The following is a 22,046-nucleotide window of genomic DNA, read 5'->3' on the forward strand; positions in this document are numbered from 1 at the left end:
GAGTTATCGATCAGTATGAAAACAAGCCCAGTTATGTTGAGCTACATGTATTCAGTATGTTCTGGTGGGCTTTTTCCATTCGACCCATTATGTCACAGACCAAAACCTCAACAATTTAGCTAATGGTAAATTGGCGGCCGACAGCCGCGCCTGTTACTGTGTTCACTGCTCGGAACGATGTTGCTAGTATGGGATGTCATACAGCTTCATGTCAAAAGAGGCGAACTATCCCTTTAAGGTGTCTACATGAACTTAATAACTCAGTCTTATTGTAATTAAAGGGATAGTTCGCCTCTTTTGACATGAAGCTGTATGACATCCCATATTAGCAATATTATTTATGAACATTAACTTACCCCCTGCAGCGTCATGTGAGCCGAGTTTTGGCGTTGACGAAGGTAGTCCGGCTAGTTGGCTGGGGCTTAAAAAATAAAGCGTTTTGCTTCTCAAAACAATATGCGTTCAAAAGAGTAATACATTTGCATCACAAAATTGTCCATCCAGAAAAAGTCAGACCTCATCGCTTGGCGCTATTTCTCTCTCCCTTCGTATCACTACGGGCTGTGTAAACTGTGCAGACCGAAGAGCAGACCGAGCAGTCCCCTGCTTCCGAGCAGTAAACACCAAAACAGGTGCGGCTATCGCTAGGTGGCTGGACGCATTGATATCAAGGGAGGCAAAAATGGCCTCGCCTAGATGGACGATTTTGTGATGCAAATGTATTGCTCTTTTGAACGCATATTGTTTTGAGAAGCAAAACGCTTTATTTTTTTAAGCCCCAGCCAACTAGCCGGACTACCTTCGTCAACGCCAAAACTCGGCTGGAACTCGGCTCACAGGACGCAGCGGGGGGTAAGTCAATGTTCATAAATGATATTGCTAATATGGGATGTCATACAGCTTCATGTCAAAAGAGGCGAACTATCCCTTTAAGCCATTAATCCGATCCATTCAGTGCCATGTAACCTCACTGACTTATCTTGATCCAATGCAATGTTCTGCTGGGAAAACCTGCAACCAGGGACTCGTATGAATTTCACTTTGACACCTACCGAAACATTTCTGCAAAACAATCAACCCCCCACAGCCCCTAACGAGCAGCTCTCTGCAGAGGGAACGGCTTCTGAAGGGCTAAAAATCATGTCAAAGAGCCTGAGGTGTTCCCCTGACCTCCAAACTCTCCAGATATCAATCTGATGGGAAGCAAGTCCAACACACGAAGACCCTTCCCACAACCCACAGGGCCCAAAGGATCCTTGGCTAAGATCCCCCAGTACACCTTCAGATGTTTTTTGACCATGCTTTTAATGGTCAAAGCTCTTTTGGTAGGATGAGGAAAGCACACACTATATTATCCAGGTAGTCTTAATGTTATGGCTGACCGGTGCAGTTGTAACACTTGGTTAATATTGTAATAAAAGAATGATACATTCTTATGTGTAAACAGCAACTTTAAAAGCAATTTAATCTAAATCTAAAGGTTTGAATCTGGTATGTTGAATTTTCTTCCTGTGAACAAATCCAATGACAAGTGATGAATCACTTTGCTTTAGTCTCTTCTGTCCACAAGGACAAACTATGACGTCTCTCACATTTTTAAATAGTTGTTTTAATTAAAAAAAGCTCAGTAAAATGTTTATCAAAAGCTACCCAAAGAAGAGAAATTGGTACATTTCTGTTCCAATTGGTGGAGTATTTCACTTTTGATGCTTTTGGGAGTACACTATCCAGCAAAAGCTGTAACTATAGAAACATTCAGACTGTTGATGGTGTCCTCATGCTGCTCTAGGAATGTCACTGCTGAGTGCATATTGGCTATTATGGGAAACATATATTAGAAAGCTTTACTGAGAGATTTTGTGTTTTTCAGTAAACAACAGAAATGCGTCATGGTCAACATGTTAATCAGAAAATCTATACTGCTGAATATGGTGTGTTCGAATAAAACAACCCACTATTGAGTTCCTAATCAGTCTTTAGTTTCTTCTAGAGAGAAATAAAGTTTTAATAATGACTTAGAAGTGATTCCTGAGCTGTGAGGAGAAGCAAACAGTGGTGGTATATCCTACCTGTTGCTTGCGAGCATTTGCGTCATGGGAGGGTGTCTATGTTCCCACGGCCCACTGGTCCCACAGCCCATTGGTCCCACAGCCCATTGGTCCCACGTCACTAAGACTTATTTTTATTTTTTAGGCCCATTGGTCCCACGGCCCACTGGTCCCACAGCCCATTGGTCCCACAGCCCACTGGTCCCACAGTCCATTGGTCCCACATCACAAAGACTTTTAACATTATTTTTTAGGCCCATTTGTCCCACAGCCCAATGGTCCCACAGCTTAGGCCCTATGTCCCACAACTCCATGTTCTCACATTTCTAAGTAAACTAATAGCGAAAAAGGTGTAAAGACATTTGGCCTGCACACCTTTTTTCTCTATTAGTTGTGGAACATAGGGCCTAAATTTGAATAAATTCTTAGAAATGTGGGAACATGGAGCAGCAGGAATATGCTGTAGGACCATTGGGCTTTGGGACCAATGGGCCTAAAAAATATTAGATTTAGACTTAAGTCTTGTGCACACTGCGTTGCTGCCACTGTATCAGACACAGAGAGACTGCTGTGTCACACGTCATCGCTCCATCAGACAAAATTAGCTAGAAAGTCACTTGTACTCCACAATCGCTTCTACTCCAGAATGACCTAATGGTGACCGAGGACATTGTTTTTCAAAGTGTAAACACATCCACTGTGTTGTGTGCTTACATCTACATCAGATGCAAAGCCAGAACTTTCTTATTGTCAGTGAAGAGCAACAAACATTGAGCTTTTGGAAGGTATCGTTTCATAACGGGATGGGAAAACTGCGTTTCCAACTGAATACCAATGAATGCCTGTAGAGAAAATGGTCACTTTCCATTTGCCGATCACTGCATTTTTTTTTCTTATGGCATCCAAGATCATTTAACAGACACAGTGGCCCTCATTTATCAAGCCGTCGTAGAAAGCATCGTATATATGAGCGGAGAACTCGTCGTACGCAGAGGCTCAAGTGAGATTTACAGAACATGCGTACCACACCAATCCCATCGTAAAACCGAGCGGCTGTTGATAAATCCGGCGGCCGAAATCCATCGTAATGATCCTAACCACGCCTTCTACAAAAGGGGGTTAAGAGGCCGCACCTCTGGAATTTGCGACATGGATAGACGAAAGGCGGCAAAGAAACCCTGTCAACGCTGTTGACAGCTGGGACGGCTGTCAACAGCGTTGGTGATGTAAATCGCAGACTGGACGAGTTATGTATTTTCCCCTACTGTGATGGTCAATAAAATGTGATAAACTCCAGATTAAATGAAATCTAAAATTGAACGATGTTTTACTTTTTCTCCAATAAGATCAGGAAGAAGTGGTCCGATATGAAATTTGCAGCTCTCCGACGCAGCATGTCACAAACGGGGGGGGGGGGGGGGGGGGGGTGTTAAAGCGCCTCTCCTGTACGGCTCATGAGCCACTCATCATTTTCCCGAAAGAGATTCTGCCGGTCCGGAACACTCTCTTGCGCCTGATGCGCGCGTTCAGGTCCTCTAACAAAGCCAGATCTGCCATCGTTTCGCCATTACCGCGCCGCTAGAATCACCTCTTAAATAGGCGGTTGAATAATGAGCCATCACTCTTCCAATTATGGAGTTGTACTTGTTTAATTTTTTTATTTATTTAATTTGCGTTTATGTTTATATTTATGTTGAAGTCAAATAAAACATGGGCCTTTTTTGAAGTGATAAGTCTGTAATTTTAACCAAGGGATTTGTTGCGACTCATGAGGCACGCACTAGTGACGCTGCTGTTTATGTATGCTATTGCAGTCACCGCAAGTAAAAATGGAAAAGTGCGTACACGGCTTCAGACCTGTCGTGGCGATTTCATCTTTCCTGCGCTCACGATGGATTTGATAAATGCCAACCTTTGCGCAGAAAAGAACGTACACACGACCTACGCATGTTTTTCGTCTTACGCAAGTTTGATAAATGAGGGCCAGTGTGTTGAAGCATTGACGCTCAGTCATGTAGACATCTGTCATTTTTGTTAATGTTCCTCATTGCTTCCTTAAGGTTTGCACCTGTGCCATTCACCCAACACTGGAAGTGAGGTTAGTGAGGTATAACACCACAATATTGTGTCCCATCATAATATAACTGTTGTTCAAAGTGCAGAAAGGTGGTGTAATACATACCGGCTTTGAATGAAAGCAGTTGTGAGGGATTAATTAACTTTTACTTCACCTGAAGAAACTGTCTTCATCACAACTGTTTATGAGGTTGTGGCACCGCTCAAAAGAGTTTTGAGTTTCACTTGTCATTTTGCCACTAAAGATTCATATCAGCCTCACAAGCTAACTCAGTTAAAACGGGAAGCAAGTGATTATATTCCCTAATAGTCAGACAGGGAGTAGAAGCTGTAGCTGCATCAAATGTGTTTGTGCACATTTCTTTCTCTAACACTTTAATGTGTATTTAGTGCTCTGATCAATGTGTACCTATCTAGCATTCTGAAACTCCAGTGCCATTTTAACTGCCATGCAAAGTTTTCTAGCCTTTCAAGCTTTTTTCATCTGGTCTTTATATGAGGCTGTTTTTGTCCTAGAAGTTCAGAACTACAAGATGGTCTAATTAGATGGTCTGTTCCAGTACATTTTAATTGCTTGGTTCAGTGCATAGTTGATATCTGCATACAGTTTGCATAAGACCCACGTTCAACGGTGTGTGTGTGTATATATATGTGTAGAGAGAGAGAGAGAGAGAGAGAGAGAGAGAGAGAGAGAGAGAGAGAGAGAGAGAGAGAGAGAGAGAGAGAGAGAGAGAGAGAGAGAGAGAGAGAGAGAGAGAGAGAGAGAGAGAGAGAGAGAGAGAGAGAGAGAGAGAGAGAGAGAGAGAGAGAGAGAGAGAGAGAGAGAGAGAAAAAAAAAAAAAAAAAGAGAAAGTGGAGGTGCTACACTGGGATTGTTGATGCTTGATCCTCAGCTGGAGACAGCTCTGGCTCCTCTCACTGATAGTCTGACAATTATCGTATCTGAGGAGAACAAAGGCCTTCCTGCTGCGAGTGTGAAATAGCAGCAGTGGGAGAAGTGTGCCAGATCTCTGTGATGTCAACATGAAGCCGGCTGCTCTTTGTTGTGTTGGGTTTGGCTCTGTAACAGATTAGAGCTGGTAGTTAGAGCGTGTTTAAAGTATAAAATGTGATATGTTAATTGACCTGTCACAGTTTCATCAAATGGTTTTGCTTGAGTTCGATCTCTGAAGGGAATAATGGCCTGCTGTCACTTAAACCCTCAAAAGCCTATAAAATGCAGACAGTAAGGTAAGATAGGAACCCCAGCTTTAAATTTAGTTTTAAGCAGCTTTTTACTCCTTCGGCAGAAGAATTGCATGCTGAATGACTCATCCAGTCAGAATAATTTTTTTGCAATGGTCATACAACTTTTCCTCACCACTATCATTATATAGGTTACAATTATATAGGATTCAGCTACTATCTAATAAGTTGCCTACATGTAAATGGGCAAATTTCAGTTACTTCAAATATACTAAGAAGCTAACAGTTTAGCGAATCTCAAAGCCTTTCACATGCTTATGAAATGGTTCAATGTGTGGACTGAAACTGAAACGGTCTGACACAGACTTTAGAAAAATAAGAAAGAAATCCCCACCTTCACAGATGTGGACAGTTGAGCCAGCTGAGCACTCTTCCTGATCCCATTTCACTCATTACCTTAATGTGAGGGCAGCTGAATATGCCAGCTTCTTGGCTGAATGAAAGCCTCTGTGTTTTTCTGTAAAGAAAATTTGACAGCAGTTTTACTTGGTCAGATCTGGTGACATTTTCATATTGCTTTCAGCATGGCACATCTCCGACCTGCTGCAGTCACATCAACAGGAAGCTTTAACTTGGCATCTGATCTGCTTTCCACAGGAAGCCAGCACTGTGCAACCTGTCCTGTAATGAACAGGTGAATGTTCTGCCTTGTTTTGGGTGGAGAGCTGCAGCTTTTCCTCTCCGTCTGACAGGAGTGACACAGCGGTCAGCAAAAAGGCAGCGATGGAGATGGCAAACCCAGGTGAAGTGAATGTTTTTCTACAGTTGACAGTTACACCCGCTATTTAAAGGGAAATGAAACCATTGTTAGTGAAAAACCTGCCAGAGTACTTGTTAAACGAGCTGAAACGTGTGTTTTCAGATACACCTCCCACTATGACTCCTGTGCTGTAATTGTAATGGCAAACTGACATGTTGCTCTTAGGCCTAAGTGTTACGGGTCTCTGGCACGATGACCACAATAACAAAAAGAAAATCTGTAAAATAAAGGTAGTCTTAAGAGCAAGAAACACAGTAACACTCGTCTCTTTCTCCAGATTGTGTCTCTTCAATTGATTTAATACATTATATTACTAATATACATAATATATTTAATACAACAATATTACTGGGCATGTATTGTTGTAATGTTTTAAATACTTGAACGCAGTTTTTCTAGAGAAGATAATTGCTTTGTATATGTGATTATTGTCCATCGACTCTTTTGGGCTTTCACATGCGCGAGCGTACAAATAACCGGTGAGTGACATGCTGTTTATAAAGTTGTTTTGTAACGTCCCCATGCCAGTAATGTGAGAACCATGCATATGGTTTTGATGGTAAGGCTTGTGCCTTTATTGTTGGATGGTTTATAAAGTGGTGTGACGTTTCTGCAGTGTGCAAGTTGTTGTTTTACGTGGAAGGTTTATTATTTGCCCCTTAGCCACCACGTATTTGGTTAGCATGACAGGCTGCGCAAACAGCGCAATCGCTTCACAGGGAGCGCCGATTTGCATGACTCATTCAGAGGAAACCTCTGGTACCTCGTTTGTGTTTATGTCAGTGGCAACCGTGAACACGACAGCATTAGACTGGCAAAATGTAGATGTAGTTCACATACAGTGTGAGGATGAGAGGACATGTTATGACATGCATGCTGGTCTTAATTCATGGTCTTAACTTTGTAGAAACTCTAATAGATCTGCTCTTGTCTTTTTGCAGCTCATGGCTGATGTGTGTCAGATTCTTTCCTTTGACTTTATTAAATCTGCAACATCCCACAGCAAAAGAAACGAGTGCCTCCTTAAACCCACAGTGATGTGCATATTTATGCATATGCCATAAATTGAATGTGTGCATGAGCATAAAGTGGGAGGGCCTCCTGTGGAACTAAGGTTCCACTTTGGTGGGACTGTTTTGCTTTTAATTGCCCTCTTCAGGTCAAGCTTCCAATTTTTTTTCACCACTAATATTATAGTTTGACTCTGGCTCCTGAGTTAGGCTGTAAACCCTCTTTGTATGCGCAGGGGTTATATCCCTGTGGTTGCTGTTTGCCATGCTGGAGCGTTTTTGCAAAACCTGCTTCTACTCTTCATCGTGGCCCTTTCAGACCGAATACTACTTATGTTTTGAGTTCAGCATGCTGGTTGGACTAAGCGGGTATAGAAGATGGATGGATGGATGGATTTTCTAGTTTGTGCTGCGACACACAGCAGAAGTGTACTCGGCTCTCAGATAGTGGTCCCTGGAGACAGGATGGCACAACAAAGTTGTCTCAAACTCTTCAGGGAATTCAAAAACTCTAAATTTCTCCTTTCATGCCTGGATGCATCCATTGTGTCTGTTGGCTGTGTGCGGATGTGTCACTCATAATGGCACATGAGGACCGTACATTGCTCCACACAACCCATTAAAATAATCGGCTTGGCAGGATTCACACAGGTGTGACATGTCAACACATGACAGTGGGTCAGTCTGACCTTTGGAATTATATCAGTTGGTCATAAATTAGACATTCGTTCAGTCCATCAATCTGAGTGGCGAGCGCTGGCAAAGCGAAGTAGCATACCCTGGATTCCAGAATTCAAATTGGCAGCGCAAGAAGTCTTCCCATTTAATATGAATGATAGGTGAGACTATTAAAGCATGAAATGTGCCTTTGTTAATCCTGCTTTTTAGAGCTTCTGCTTTGTGTCTTTGTTACTTTTTGTCTTTGTGTATTATTTTCTCAGACTTGCTTTCCTTATTCAATCCAGATTTTTTTTTTCAGTTTTTTTTCCCCCTGTCTTTGACTCGCATCAGGTCGTAGTTTGCAGATTGCCGCACGCCAGTGTTGTGTTAGTCCAACCTCTGTACATGTCCTCCCTCTAGCCCTGTTTATTTCGGGTCCTGTCAGCTTGTTTTTTTGGGATTCTTGTGTATTAATGCTCTGGAGTTCTTGCCCTGCAGCACCTGTTGTTTTGAACCACCAGCAAGTTTATTAAAATTCATCCTTTGCTCTTTACTCAGCTGCCCTCCTGAGCTTTTGTGCACGCGGGTCCCCATTTCAGCCACTTAACCACAACAGTAAAAAGCCTAAGGCCCCTAAAATTTGCATAATCATCACCATGTTTGTTCTGCATTTATATTAGTTCCAGTGAATGTTAAATAAAGACTCTGTATATTCAAACCTAAACAATGGCACGGAACTATAAATCCTCTACACAGATGACACGAGTTTGTCACCTGTCTCTACATACCACAAATACTTCCTGCTCAGATTAAACAATGATATTAATCAACACTTCAGATACTGGTACTTTGACAGCATTCAACTTAATGTGAACATAACAGAAAGAACTGGTCATTCATGCAGAAAAACCCAAAACATTTTTCCTTGGAGAGTGGAGGAGTTTCACTAAAACATTCATAAACATTCACAGATCTGTAGCCACCTTCTGTTGATGCTTTTTACCAGCATATTTAAACCTTCCCTGTTGTTCTCGTTCTACTGTTTGCCCTCTGTTTTCACATAGTTAACCATCCTCAAGGCATTCAGCTAAATCACACTTACTGCCTCCAAACTCATCACCCTCCCCTCTTCTAGCCAGAATTACAGGGCCACTATACGTCTTTGGCAAATGTGTTTGGCTGCTGCTGTTCTCAATGTGCGGACTTACAGTAGTGTTGCAGAAAAGCCCCGATGAGTCTGTGTGTAACATCAACACATTAACTGTACAGCTGAATTGTAAATCTGATTTGGCGGCGAAACCTACTCATGAGAAACTGCTGTTGTTTGTTAATTAAACTTTCTATTTGATTTCATTCCTTGTGGCAAAACAAAATATAATCTCGAAACTCAGATTTGTTAGCATACATGCATAATTAGGAATCCTGATGAGGAGTCTGCTGTAGCCTGCTTATAACCAGGAGTTAATAAAGTTTGCTTCAGGAACACTGAAAGAAAGGGTTGTAGAATTTATTCTCTGGGTTGGAATCGGCAAAGATTCAGGTCTGTCACTTGATTCTCTCTGGGAAATAAAGTGTGTTTTTTAAAAGCAACAAGTCGGAATTTAGAGCAAGATACCTAAATGGGTGCCTGAAATACGTAAATGATCTGTCTAATGAGTTGGTTTAATGCACCAGGACAGCAGTGCATACATTTGTTCATGTTTTCATGTCATTTTGATTGTGCTGGGTTCTATATTTCATCTTCAAAGGAAGATGGAGTGACATAAATGTGACTCAGATTCTCGTCTGTCAGACAGCAGGAAAAACAGAATGACAGGGCTGCTGAAGAGGGGGAGGAAGAGGAGGAAACAACAGCTGCAGCGATGGAGCACTGCAAGGCGTGGGCAGGATACTGTCACCAACCTATCTGCGAGAGAACCGAGGGCCAAGAGGGAGCCGCCTGATGGCTGGTAGATTTCATTCTTAAGCATTGGATTCTTTTGATTATGTAATAAAATCCATTTTTTTCTCTGCCAAAAGGAGAGTGGGCAGATGCAGATGTTATTGTCTCAGTTACTTGAGGACAATAAATGCAGTTTTCATTTCTGCACGATAAAACAAATATAAAGTCTGAGAACGAACACGCAGACCAGCATACAAGGAGCACTGCTGTTTGTCAGGCTGTTTGTCCCAAACTGGCAATCAGTTCAATGGTTTCAGCTATTTTGCACTCATTAGTGTGGTAATTATAAGGAACAAAGACTATAAGGTCTTCAATGTGTGCCGTTTTATGAGATTTGAGTAAAGTGACCATATTGAAATGTTGACTGAACAAATAACCGAGCGCTCAACACGCAGATTGGATCTACATGACTCAAATGCCATCAGAGGGTGTGTTCTGCAGATAGCTTTGGGCTCGTCTCATTTGTCTGATTTGTGCCTCCTCGTCTCCTCTGTCCTACTGTATTTGACTTGGAAATCGCTTTCAGCAAAACATTTTGAAAGATGTCTGTCTCATTTCAGCAAAGCAGTTTTTGATGCTGTAGAATCTGATGCAGCTTTGTCACATGTCATATATAACTGATGCTGGTTTGAAATGACAGAAACAAGAACGTCTCAATTGGTTAAATGCATGTTACCTCACCTTCTTCTCTTTTTGTGTCTGTCCAACTTCTTCTGCTCACATCTCTGTTGGGACGGACTAAGACATGAGGAGAGGAATTAAATATGTGAAAATAGGATAAGAGCTTTGTATCTGTTAATTTCTTGGTAACTTACTTCGTACTGCATAGGCGTTGACTACATCTTTCTGCAGATGCCATTATACTAGTACTCTGTTTTCCAAGCAGACTATAAGAATTATTGCTCCACGGTTCCCATCTCATACAGCAAATTCAGAAAAACGATGTCTTGGTCCGTTCATGTTGCCTGTTCAAGGCTGGACGTGTATGCTGGATGCACTTTGTTGTGCATCGGCGTCCTGTTTGTAAGACCAGAGGAGGCTTTTTGTTGCCGGTTTTCCTTTGAACCTGCAGTGGAAGCAGTCGCAGGCCTCTAATCTTTTTCCCAATTTCCATACACTCCACTCCTCTATTTGCATTGTGTCATTCTCACCAGGGCGGCGAGCAGTGGAGGTGAAGTTAGAAGCTTTGAATGAAAAGAGTTGTTCTTGCTCCAGAGCATCAATTTAAACCAGTGTTAACTTTTAAGACAACTGAATTCTCTAACCATTAAGTGGCAGGCTACCACTTTATTCAACTATTTCTGTCAGATGGGAATTAAATCTGTCTGTGATGATTTATTTTTGATTAAATTAAAAGTTTGAGAAAAGTGACGGTCTCTTTAGACATTTCACAAAGGATAACACTGGTGTATCCAGGCTTAAAAGTTCCCTTTTTTCTGCCTCCTCCACATTAAAAGACTTGCGATATCCTTTGGAACGTTTTTGCTGTGAACTATTTCTGGGTCACAAGCACATGGACAGAGAGGACAAGGAAGCAGAAATTAGACAAATGAGATTAGTTTTGGCCCAAATTGATGCATTTTAAGGAGATTGTGTTCCTCAGCTGATTTCACGTAAGTGGCTTGCTGCTTGTAAGCGCATACAAGCTGCTATTTCCTTGTACCCCTTTGGTAAAGGTGAATCAATGCTACATCAGTGTGCTCTTACAAATAGCAGCATGTCATTGCAGAGTCAGATGACTGACAGTGGTGCGTACTACTGTGGCAGCTCGCCACACACACCAGTTCAGGTCTGTCACTTTCATTGTTACCGTTCCACATCTGTACTTCAAACAGGACACCAATGCACAATGAAGTCGGATCAGTGTATATGTACACTTGGATCAGCAGTGTGGAAAGGGTTTTTTGATATGGTGCTGAGTCAGCTCTTTTTGGTTTGTATGAATTACCAAAGGGATGCCCTTTGGTAATTTAAAGAAATAAATTACCAAAGGGAAAATAATAAACTGAACTCACTTACAGATGTTAACCTTTTTTTCCTTGTTTAAATGCTGGATAATTATGTATATGTTGCATATAAAGTTAAAGAGACAAGAGTTTACAAGAGTTGAATTTTAAGTTTGACGAATAATCATTCATTTGAAGGGTAATGTTAAAGTATAGCCATGATGAAAACATTCTTACTTTTGCCACTTTGGACTGAAAGCCCAGTTGGAAGGTCATCTGGAAACTTACACACTAACTGAAATTCACTGTTTGTACTTTAAGGCAAGGCAAGGCAATTTTATTTATAGAGCACAATTCATACACAAGGCAATTAAAAGTGCTTCACAGCTACATAAAATCACAAGAAGGCAATAAAATCATTAAAAATAATAATAATAATAATGATAAAAAATAAAAAAAAACATTAAAAATAATCATTAATTCATTCATTTAAAAGTGAAGGTGACGGCGTTAACGTGTATCTCACACTTGAGGGAGATCTTCCTGTGTTATTGCGGTTCCAAACAGAGGTGAGAGTTTCATCCACTTAAGATATCAACGTATGTCAGTTTATGAAGTGTCGGCAGCCACCTGAAGGCAGCAGGACACTCGTTGCTAGATGTGCTGTCAAAGCACAGTAACCTCACAGGGCATTGTGTTTACCTTCATTCAATCATCTTAAAATGATGCCATCGTAACCACACACACACACACCTCTATACACACCAGATGGGCCTGTTGGGATAATTTAGCTGTTTTACAGTGTTGCATGTTTTATTCTTGAAATGCATAGTGATGCAAACAGTTATACGAATGACTAGAAATAAGACTGAAAAGACATAGTCTGAATTTAAATTGTGTGGTAGTGTGATTGGCACTCTGCACTCCCTAACCTTACTAATGTAAATTGGTCTGGTAAGAAGGTAAAAATAACTCTACAAATAAAATCTACAGTATGCAGCCGTATGTTCAATGATTCAGAAAACAACACAAAGTTTCACTGAGCCTGTTTCCTTCATGTTTTTTAGGCGGTAGCTGTAAATAGCTGCAGTTGTGTGTGTGATATTTGTGCATCAGTGGCTGCTGGTGGTCTTGTTACCGTGCAATTTTTACCTCTGCAGGATCTCATTCTCTCAACTTTCAGTGGTGATAGCATCCATTACTTTTTTCCTGTTCAGTTATTTTTGTTTGTGATTCCAGGATTGAGACGCATCACATTTGCAATAACTTGTGATGTAAACAGTGTTTTTAGATGAAATGGTAATTTGAGGGAGTTTCTACACCCATTCATAGGTGGGAAGTTGGATTCTTTATTATCTTTTCATATTTCTACACAACGAAAGTTGGATTGACAGCAGCCGTCGGCTTAGCAGCATCACGTGTAAAAAGACACCAATAAATAATAAAATGTAGCAGCAATAAATAGATAAAAGACTAATAAGTCAATAAAAAGCAAAAAAGTGCATGATTTTAAAGTGCAAGTCTGGCTCAGCCTTCCAGCTGTACATTCAGTCTTTGTTGATGTTGTTTGCTCTCCTCACCAGCTCTGTGGTGTTAATTCCCCACGTTAAATCCTCTGCTGGTAACACACCAAAGTATTTGAAGCTTGAGACCTTTTCCACCTCCTCTCTGTGAATAACCAGACAGCTGTAGTTGGTGTCCTATACTCTTCTGAAATCAATGATGATTTCCTTTTTCTTGGTGTTGAGCATCAAGTTACTGGTGTGGCACCAGGAAATCAGTGATAGGACCTCCGCCTGTCTCCTTATTGTTGTTTACCAGCCCCACCACGACTGTGTCGTCTGCGAACTTGAATATGGAGTGAGTCTCTTGTGATGAAAACTTTTGTAAAGATTGTGAGGGATGAGTTTTTGAGTACGTACAAAACTGTATGTATTTCAGTTTGTGTGTAGGTCTGGTTTGGATGCTGACGGTGCGAGAGATACTCTTACTCCATTTGATTCTATCACACCATGAGGGTGGGAAGACTTTTTTATGCCTTGTTGTTATTGATGTCTACTCAACTTTTAATTACATTCAACCCCATATTTTATCAGGGATGACAGCCATCCATTTTATCGATCCTGCCCTTTTTATCCTGGATGATGGACTTTGTATCTCAGCACAGTTCTAGATGACTACATGGCTAATTTTTTAAGTGTATTTCAAAAGAGGAGCCTGAAGAAGGCTCAGTTGGTTTGATGGATGTTTTGTACTGTGGGGCTTCTCCTTGTCAGCGTGGTCTATCTAACTTGACTGTTTAATTATACGTATGATCAAATCAGCCACGGTTCATTGTTGTAAGATGAGAAAAATATTAATAATTTCACATTTCAATTGCACCGGCTTCTGTTCCAAAATATGTTTAAAGATTACATCCAGTATTTGAGTTTTTTTATTTTTATTTTTTCGAAAGAAAGAGAAAAAAAGAGAGAAGAGAGAAAGAGAAAATGGAGAGAAAAAGAGAGAAAAAAAGAGAGAGAAAAGAGAGAAAAAAGAGATAGAGAAAAGAGAGTAAGGGGAAAAAAGAGAGAAAGGAGAGAGAGAAAAAAGAGAGAAAAGAGAGGGAGAGAAAGGGGTGAGAAAAAAAGAGAGAGTGAGAAGAAAAGAGAGGGAGAAAAAGATAGAAAAAAGGAAAAGAGAGAGAGAGAGAGAGAAACACAATAAGACATGAAGATTAATCAAATTACATACTTGTTATGTTTCCTTTTACAATATTATATGAAATAAAAAAACATTCAGCTGCAGGAAAATGGGACGGGCCTCCTAAATTCTATTAAGTAATTAAATAAAATTAAAATAACTTTACTGAATCTGAATGATAGACAAAAAATGACACAAGTTACGATCGTTAACTCTGTCGGCACATGCAGGAAAGTCTGCCAAAATGATAGTTGTATTTCTTTCAAAACTGTTACTAAACTGAGTGGAAAATAAATGAAGAAATTCACCATATTTTTCAAGTCGGAATTGATACAATTTCTCAAATGATCAAGTTGATTTAACAAGAGATTAGTTGATTCCAATCTGTTCCCAGATGGCGTTTCACAGTGTTAACATATTCTCATGTTAGTTGTATCACATTTTCTGCATTTTGGTAAAGATTTCTGCGCTAAAACTAACAAGAAGAACCTCTCGATAGTTTCTTAGGAGTGACTGCAGAAACTCCATACCAGCAGGTGGCGCTGTCTCCCTCCAGCAACAGTCTAAATGGACTGAAGCAGCAGCTGAGTTAAAGACTGAGGAAGTGGAGCATCATGCCTGAGAGAGATGGACAACACAGAGTTAGATGATATTTTAGATGACTGGTTTATCGAGTCCCTGAAAACGTGAGTGAACTTTTATTACCTTTGTTAAGCCGTCTTGTTTATCTTGCTAACGACCGAGGCTCTCCTTTCAAAGCGCTTTCCATAAAGTTTAGTAATTCTGCTTACCAGGAAATTAAGATTCATCATAAAGACCTAACCAAAAGAGTTACTTGTACACATTGTATTATTTTTAAATTCGGCTTGCTCATATTTGATCAAGTAGCAACAATGTCGTTAAAACTTAACTTCAGCTGCGCCAATTCCGACATAAACCGCGATGAGTTACGACCAAACTGGATCATTTTTTAAAAATAAAGCTCCGAAATTGAAGCGTCATTTTGAAGACGAATTAAATGATACAGTCAGACAATTGTCTTTATCAATATTACGGCTGTTTACATGCAAATAGTTACGAGTTTAGTTTAGTTAAAGTACTATTCTGATGAACTAAACCTGAAACTGTTTGATTAGTTTTACATGACGGATAAAGGAAGAGGAAACTTGTTTTTTGTTGAACTGTGTTTTCTCTCACTTTATTTGAATGTAGGTTGATGATAAACCTTTTCAGTTTAATTCTGCTATGTCCCATTTGATAATTAAGCTATTGTTGCACAAAAAATTATGTGCAGTAATTAGTTGAGTTATCAACACCCTTGGTTAATTCTAAAGATTAATTTGAAGCTTAGAAATGAGTGAATCTCCAGGTTACAGTAGGTAATGCGACAATGTAAAGTTGTGTTTCTCTGTTATCTATCATCTGTGCAGAAACGTATTCTCTGGGTCCTGCAGGTACAAAGATCTTCATGTTTACCAGCTGGAACACCCCACCCAGGTCATCGAGTGGACATCAGGGAAGAGTGAGTGGATTTATTTCATGTAACGATCATCATTGTCATCGGGCTTTGCCAGAGACACCTGACACTCACCTACCAATTTTATTTGTTGTCATGTGAAGTTCTTGTATGTTTCTATTATTTATTTGGTGTTGTACACTATTGATTATGTTGCACAATCTTTACAGTGATGCACAGCATCAAACCGTATTTATGTGCGTTTGTTGTGTTTTCAGCTGTTTGTGTCGCCGGCTACAGTTCGTCCAGAAATGAAATTTTGGAGCTTCGTTTGCCGCTGAAACTTTTGGCTGATGAAAACAAGGTGAAAATCAGCGTCCGATTATTATAATGAGCAGGTGATCTAGATGTCACTGAGTCTGTCTGTGTCTGTTGGCGAGTTCAGGGTCTCTGTGCTGAACGGGATTTCAAAGTTGTCCACGGTGGTTTCACAGAAGGCCCCATTCGCTGCCTCAGACACATCCCAGGAACGAGGTGAGTTCTGGCACAGAGACAATTCAGCTGAATTCCCTCATTCTTACCTCTCCTTAACTGATGTCTGAGCTCTGTGGTGTTTCCCTACGGTGGCCGACACGTGCAAACGCAAACAAATCTAACAGTAAAATGCTGCAAGAGAGAAACGCTGTAAGTTCACTCAAAACACAACGGAAGTTCGCCAGGCCACTAGGGGGTCTCAACCTTTGGGATAGGGGATTGACTGTGAGATCAGAGGAGTAACGAAGGAGAATAACGTATAAAGGTACGTTGTCCTTTAGGTCTTTTTTTAAACACTTGGCATCAAAGGACAACGTACCTTTAGACTTTCTTCTCCTTCATTATCATGGCCTATTGGATGAACCCTATCCCACACAGCTCGAGACCCCCTGCTGGCCTGGCGAACTTCAGTTGTTTTTCTTTCTTGCGTGTGTTCTGAAATTTGCAGCGCGTGTGCTCCGGTCGTTTTTGATTGCCGCATTTTTCTCTTGCAGTTTTTTGCTGTTGGATTTGTTTTGCTGTTTGCACGTTGGCCACCATATTTTCCATCTTTAAAAAAAAAAAAAAAGACGTTCAAAGTAACTTCATGAACTAAGCCACAAAATGAATCATGACAAGTTGAAAATGAGCAAAGAAAGAGTATATATTTTATTTATTAACAATTTGCAACATGAATTCAACAGAACATACAAGGTGCACTGATAAATCTCCACTAAACTGTTTGTTCTGAAGAATTTCTTAGTTTGACTTTGGGAAAAACTAATACATCCTACATAAACATCAAAGTTATTCTTTGGATGACTGATGTAGTATTTCTTTACCTCCCCTGAAGCTGGAGGGCAGCAACATTTACAATCATCAGTCATCTTTGCTTAATTGTGTTAAACTGCATTAAATCCGTCTTTATCCTCGACCGAACAGAAGCCGACACAATTAGTTATTTATTATACTGGCTGAACAGTTTTGACATTTTAAAGACCAAAAGATTAACGAGGACAATAATTACATCGACTGATGTAAATTAATTAGCGGCAGTTCTCCCTATCGGATGCTGGTTTAGAGTCTTTGCTTGTGTGGACAGAAGAACTTCTTGTATCTAAGACATTATTTATAATGGGAGGATATTTCTGATTAGAATCGTTGTTCTGTCAGGTGTGTTGTAACCAATGATGGGCGGAGCTCTGACCTGCAGGTGTGGGACCTCGGAGGAGACGACAGCGGTGAGTTTTATTTGCCTGAACTTCTGTGACGGATCAATTTCAGACAAAACAAACCACACACAGACTTTCCATCTAATATTGATGGAAACTACTAATTCACAGAGAAAACCCACTTCTCAGTTTTTCCTCATTCAGCAGTAATGTTTGAAACTTTATTAGGAAGCAGGTTCCTGCAGAGTTCGGCTGAATAAAGTTTGTAGATCATTAGAACTCCACAGAATAAATCACATCACTATTTTAAAAAAAAAAAAAAAAAAAAAAAAAAAAGTTTAAATTCTACAAACCATCTTTAGTCTTTTTTTTTAACATTAGATCAATAGAGCTGCAGTAGGAATTAAATGTCACCGTCTAACAGCTGGTAAGAAAACACATAAGTGTGTTTAAAATGAAATTTAACGCCTTGACCACCAGCTCAGTTGCTGTCTTGTCGTCCAACGGCAGATGTGATCAAGAAAAAGGGAAGTGTCGAGGGCAGGAGCAAGGTTTCAGAGACTGGCAGCAGGATCGCAGCTCGAGACGCGTCCCTGCCTCAAGTCCTTCATGGAGCTCAGAGCAGCGATGTCCAGCTGACTGAGCTGACCTCAGGACAGAGTCTGTATGAACTAGGTGAACCTACTAACTCTGCGCAGGTAACTGATGGTCCTAATACTCTGATGTATTTGGTGTTTCACTGCGTTATTTTGTCCCAACAGAGACCAGCTCAGCAGAGCCTCTCAGTTCTTTACAGTTTGTGGGCGACACGGTTTTCATCGCCGGCTGCTGTAACGGGAGCGTTTATGTCGCAGACACACGGACGTCTGGAGCTCCTCAGCTTTCACCTCCACCAGCATCTCCAGGCGAAGCAGTCCTGTGGTGGACGGACGCCTCTGTGGGTGCACAGCAGTCCAGCTGCAGGCTTGTCAGACTGTCTTCCTGTGGACAGGCAGTGATTTCAGACTTGAGGAATCTGGGAGGAGCCGTGTGTCAGGCTCAGCTGGACGTCCAAACACACCGTTGCCAACTGGATGATGTCAGAGTGTCGTGGGCGCCGACGCTGGGCGACTGCATCTCAGTGTCAGGTCAGTTTAAACATGCAGCCATCCAGATGCTTGTTCTGAAATGTAACCACAAGCCAAGTCAGTTCATTAAGCTACACCCTCATGGACACATTTTAGTGCTGAAACATCAAACAATTCAAGAAAAAATTTAATGCATGGTGTTCTAGGACGTAATTACGTATATTAGTAACAACCTGCTGATTGAGACGGGTCTGAGATGATCCTGAAAACTCAAACATCCGCCACGCTTCTCCGGTCAGGTAAGAAGCAGACGGGACTAGTTACAGGCGTGAACACGCTTAACATGGATGTCGCAGGCGGTCTGAGACACCTTCATCTAAACATGTGATCACAGTCCATAACCTGACATGACTCTATGCAAGCAGCTCAGACACCAAACAGAGTTGTTTGGCTCAGTTTTCCTCCTCCTGCCTTCCATAAAAATATTTGTGCAAAAAGCAGCTTTAAAACTCAGAACCTCCATTTTGTGCAGCTTAGTTGAACGTGAACTAAGCTGCTCTGGATCCGTCTCATCTCCTTTTAATGAGCCCAGTTTATCTGCAGCCTCTCTCGAGCCCGTCATGATACTTCTGTTGTGTTCCCTGATGCCGTCTGCTACGCTCTCATTGGCTGTAGCTCCTCACCGACACCTTTCTTCCAGTCGTGCATACTGATGTTTCTCTGAAACCACACATACGTACATGAGATCAGAGAGTCAAATTTATTGTATAATTAATTATAACTAATTTACTGCTGGAAAAAAAAAAAAACAAAAAAAAAAACAGCGAACCTTTAATCTTCTAAATCTACTTCTCGTGTTGAGTTCTGTCAGGCCAGCAGCCATTCCCGAGGCTAATTCTATTCAGACTATTAAACAAATTTAAATCCAAAAACGGCCTGAGTGTTTAGTGCTGTGCTCTGATCACCTAACACCACATGTAGAGGCCCATTAAGCTGACTGAAACATCTTACTTTATCTGGTTGTCATAGTGATGGATGAAGAAACGTGGATGTACTTTACGAACTGTTTTGAAGGATAAATTATATGCAGCCCGACAGGAAGATCAGTTGCTGGTTACTTGTAAATTGAATTTAATCTTTAAATAAAATCAGCTGTGACATGGATACGGTCTTTGTCCAGAATCAAACTCCTACTACAGTCTTCCTGTACGCCGATTTAAAAAGGGATTAAAGCCTTGATCATTATGCAAGACAAATCGCAGGCAAATGGCTCTGATCTGAGGCACTTTGTTCACTAGTTATCGCACTAAATACCTGGCATGTTTAATGTTTTAAAGTAGTCTGGAGGGGAGGATTTGTTGAGCTACATCTTGTATAGTATTAATCTGACTTTAGATAATAAACGTCTCATTTCCAGCCTGAACCATTACAAATAGGAGCTGTAGTTGTGAAAAACTAACCGAGCTGTTCAGTTAACCCTTAAAACTTCTTACCGTCCTCTCCGCCAGGTTTCAGTGGAGTTGTTCAGATCTACGACGCGTCTGCCTGGAAAACCGAGCTAGGGGAAGCTCAGCCGCTGTTTCAGCATCGTGGACATGTGGTTTCATCCCAGCAGGCCGACGGCTGCGTCCCCGTCTTCGTCACCTCCCACGTTTGGCATCCCGAGCGGCCGCGGACGCTGCTGTCTGCAGCCTCAGATGGTTCTGTTCACGTCTGGGACTGGGTGAACCCAGATGGATCAGTTGCTGATGATCCAACACTAGAAACAAAGTGAGAATTCAGTTTACTAAAATTAACTCGAAGCGATGGCTGAGGTGCCGAGCAAGAAAATAGGATCAGTTTCTGCTTCTGAACAACTCAAGAACACAAAACTGCAAAATGATTTCACAGGAATATATGGAACGTTGCCTTTTGTAAATTGAAAATAAATTGCATTCACAGCTGTTCCTGGTAACTGCTCTCATTTAAATACACATTTGTGCTGGTGTTTAGGCACAAGTTAAATCCTAGAGGTTTAGTTTAATTTGTGTTAGCCACAAGTTCAAAGACTCCTTTGTGAATCTGGCCTAAACTTTTTTTTAAAATACAATTTTCTACAATCTCAAATACGTTTCTTTTTCATTAAGTTAAAGAATCACTGCAGACATGTAGATCTAAACAAAGCAAAGCCGTTTTGCTCCTTGGAGAATTGTGTTGTTTATTCCATCGTTTGGCATCATTTCACATTTTCCTGTATCGACACTCATAACCCAATTTATAGAAAGTCCTCTTTAGAAATTCTGGGCAAAGGTTTCAGTTGAGTTTTCCATTTCTCCACCCTCTAAGGAGCACAATAAGAAATGACATTGTCAAAAAGCACATTAGAAGTTAAACAGATGTTTAAGAAGCTCTAAAAACAAAAGGTGAAGCAGTGATAAACAGATCGATGAATCAACACCGAGTCGAGAAGGACAACAATGGCACAAAAAGGTTTTGTTTTTAAGTTAAATTCGGAGTTAAATGCACTTTTTAAATGTGCCTCCTTTTCATTTCGTCTCAGATTTTATCTTATGATTTTCTTTTAATACACCATCAAGGATATTTCAATGTGTTTTGGTTCCAATTAGTGGGGCACAAACATGAAGTCATTACTGAAGCTTTTATGTAAAAAAATAAATAAATTACATCAAAATGGGATGTTTTTAAGCTTAAAAAAAAAAAAAAAAAAAAAAAAAAAAAAAAAAAAAATCAGTAAAATAAAGTCTAATGCACACCACAACAGTCGGTTATCAAACCCAATGAATTACTTTAGTTTCTTATAAAGATTTTTTTTTTTTTTTTGTAAAGTACTGAACAAACAAGATTATGACAAAATTCCAAGAAAGACAAGAAAAAAAAAGGATTTTTCCTTTTACTGATCAAGCAGACACATGTGCACAGACCACTGCTGGTGAGTTAGTCACTACATTTGTAGACTTCTCATCTGCCTCCAATCTTGAAAGGTTTTGGTTCCACATCTTAATCTAAATTAGCGTCTGCGGTGATGTACACAGGAACAAGCATGCCGGTAAATTCTCAGTAAAGAAATGATTACCGACAGCCACGGAGCATCAAAACATCAGAGGAAACGGAGCCGTTCTGTCAGTCTGACGCAATGAGGCAATAAGTTAAAGGTGGGGTAGGGGATCTTTTTCTGGAACATTTTTTTACATATTGCTTGAAATACTCTTCACACCCCATTGCAACCAATTAATTAAAAGTTTTGACACAAATATGAAAAGTTTTAGTGGCCTCTAGAACGTACAATTTAGGAAAAACAGTATCCAATCATTGTGAACGGACCGTTCACAATGATTGGATTCTGATGCGTCTATCAAACTGCAATCTGCTCCTCCCTCCCCCTCCTTCCCCCTGTGCACGTACCCTGCTCCGTGAACGAATTACGCGTCCAGCTAAACTAGAGCCAGCTTGGCTAGCACCTAGCATTATT

At 40.6% G+C, this 22,046-nt stretch overlaps 1 protein-coding gene across 4 annotated transcripts; it reads left to right on the forward strand.

Moving 5' to 3' along the window:
* The first annotated feature begins 6,004 nt into the window (after positions 1–6,004).
* wdr73 (WD repeat domain 73) lies at positions 6,005–20,515 on the forward strand. 4 transcript variants are annotated; one of them, XM_075466801.1, is made up of 10 exons: positions 6,005–6,111; positions 9,596–9,748; positions 14,877–15,055; positions 15,800–15,891; positions 16,104–16,189; positions 16,271–16,359; positions 17,512–17,579; positions 17,991–18,185; positions 18,272–18,637; positions 20,086–20,515. In XM_075466801.1, exons 3-10 carry the CDS (start codon positions 14,997–14,999, stop codon positions 20,349–20,351), a joined length of 1,221 nt encoding a protein of 406 aa, XP_075322916.1. In that variant the 5' UTR covers positions 6,005–6,111; positions 9,596–9,748; positions 14,877–14,996; the 3' UTR covers positions 20,352–20,515. The 4 variants fall into 4 exon arrangements, with proteins under 4 accessions (XP_075322916.1, XP_075322917.1, XP_075322918.1 ...); XM_075466802.1 differs by lacking the exon at positions 6,005–6,111 and having other exon boundaries at positions 9,512–9,748; positions 15,824–15,891; XM_075466803.1 differs by lacking the exon at positions 6,005–6,111 and having other exon boundaries at positions 9,513–9,748; positions 18,021–18,185.
* The last annotated feature ends 1,531 nt before the right edge of the window (positions 20,516–22,046 follow it).

Source organism: Odontesthes bonariensis, chromosome 5, assembly GCF_027942865.1.
Source record: "Odontesthes bonariensis isolate fOdoBon6 chromosome 5, fOdoBon6.hap1, whole genome shotgun sequence".
Classification (NCBI taxonomy): Eukaryota; Metazoa; Chordata; class Actinopteri; order Atheriniformes; family Atherinopsidae; genus Odontesthes; species Odontesthes bonariensis.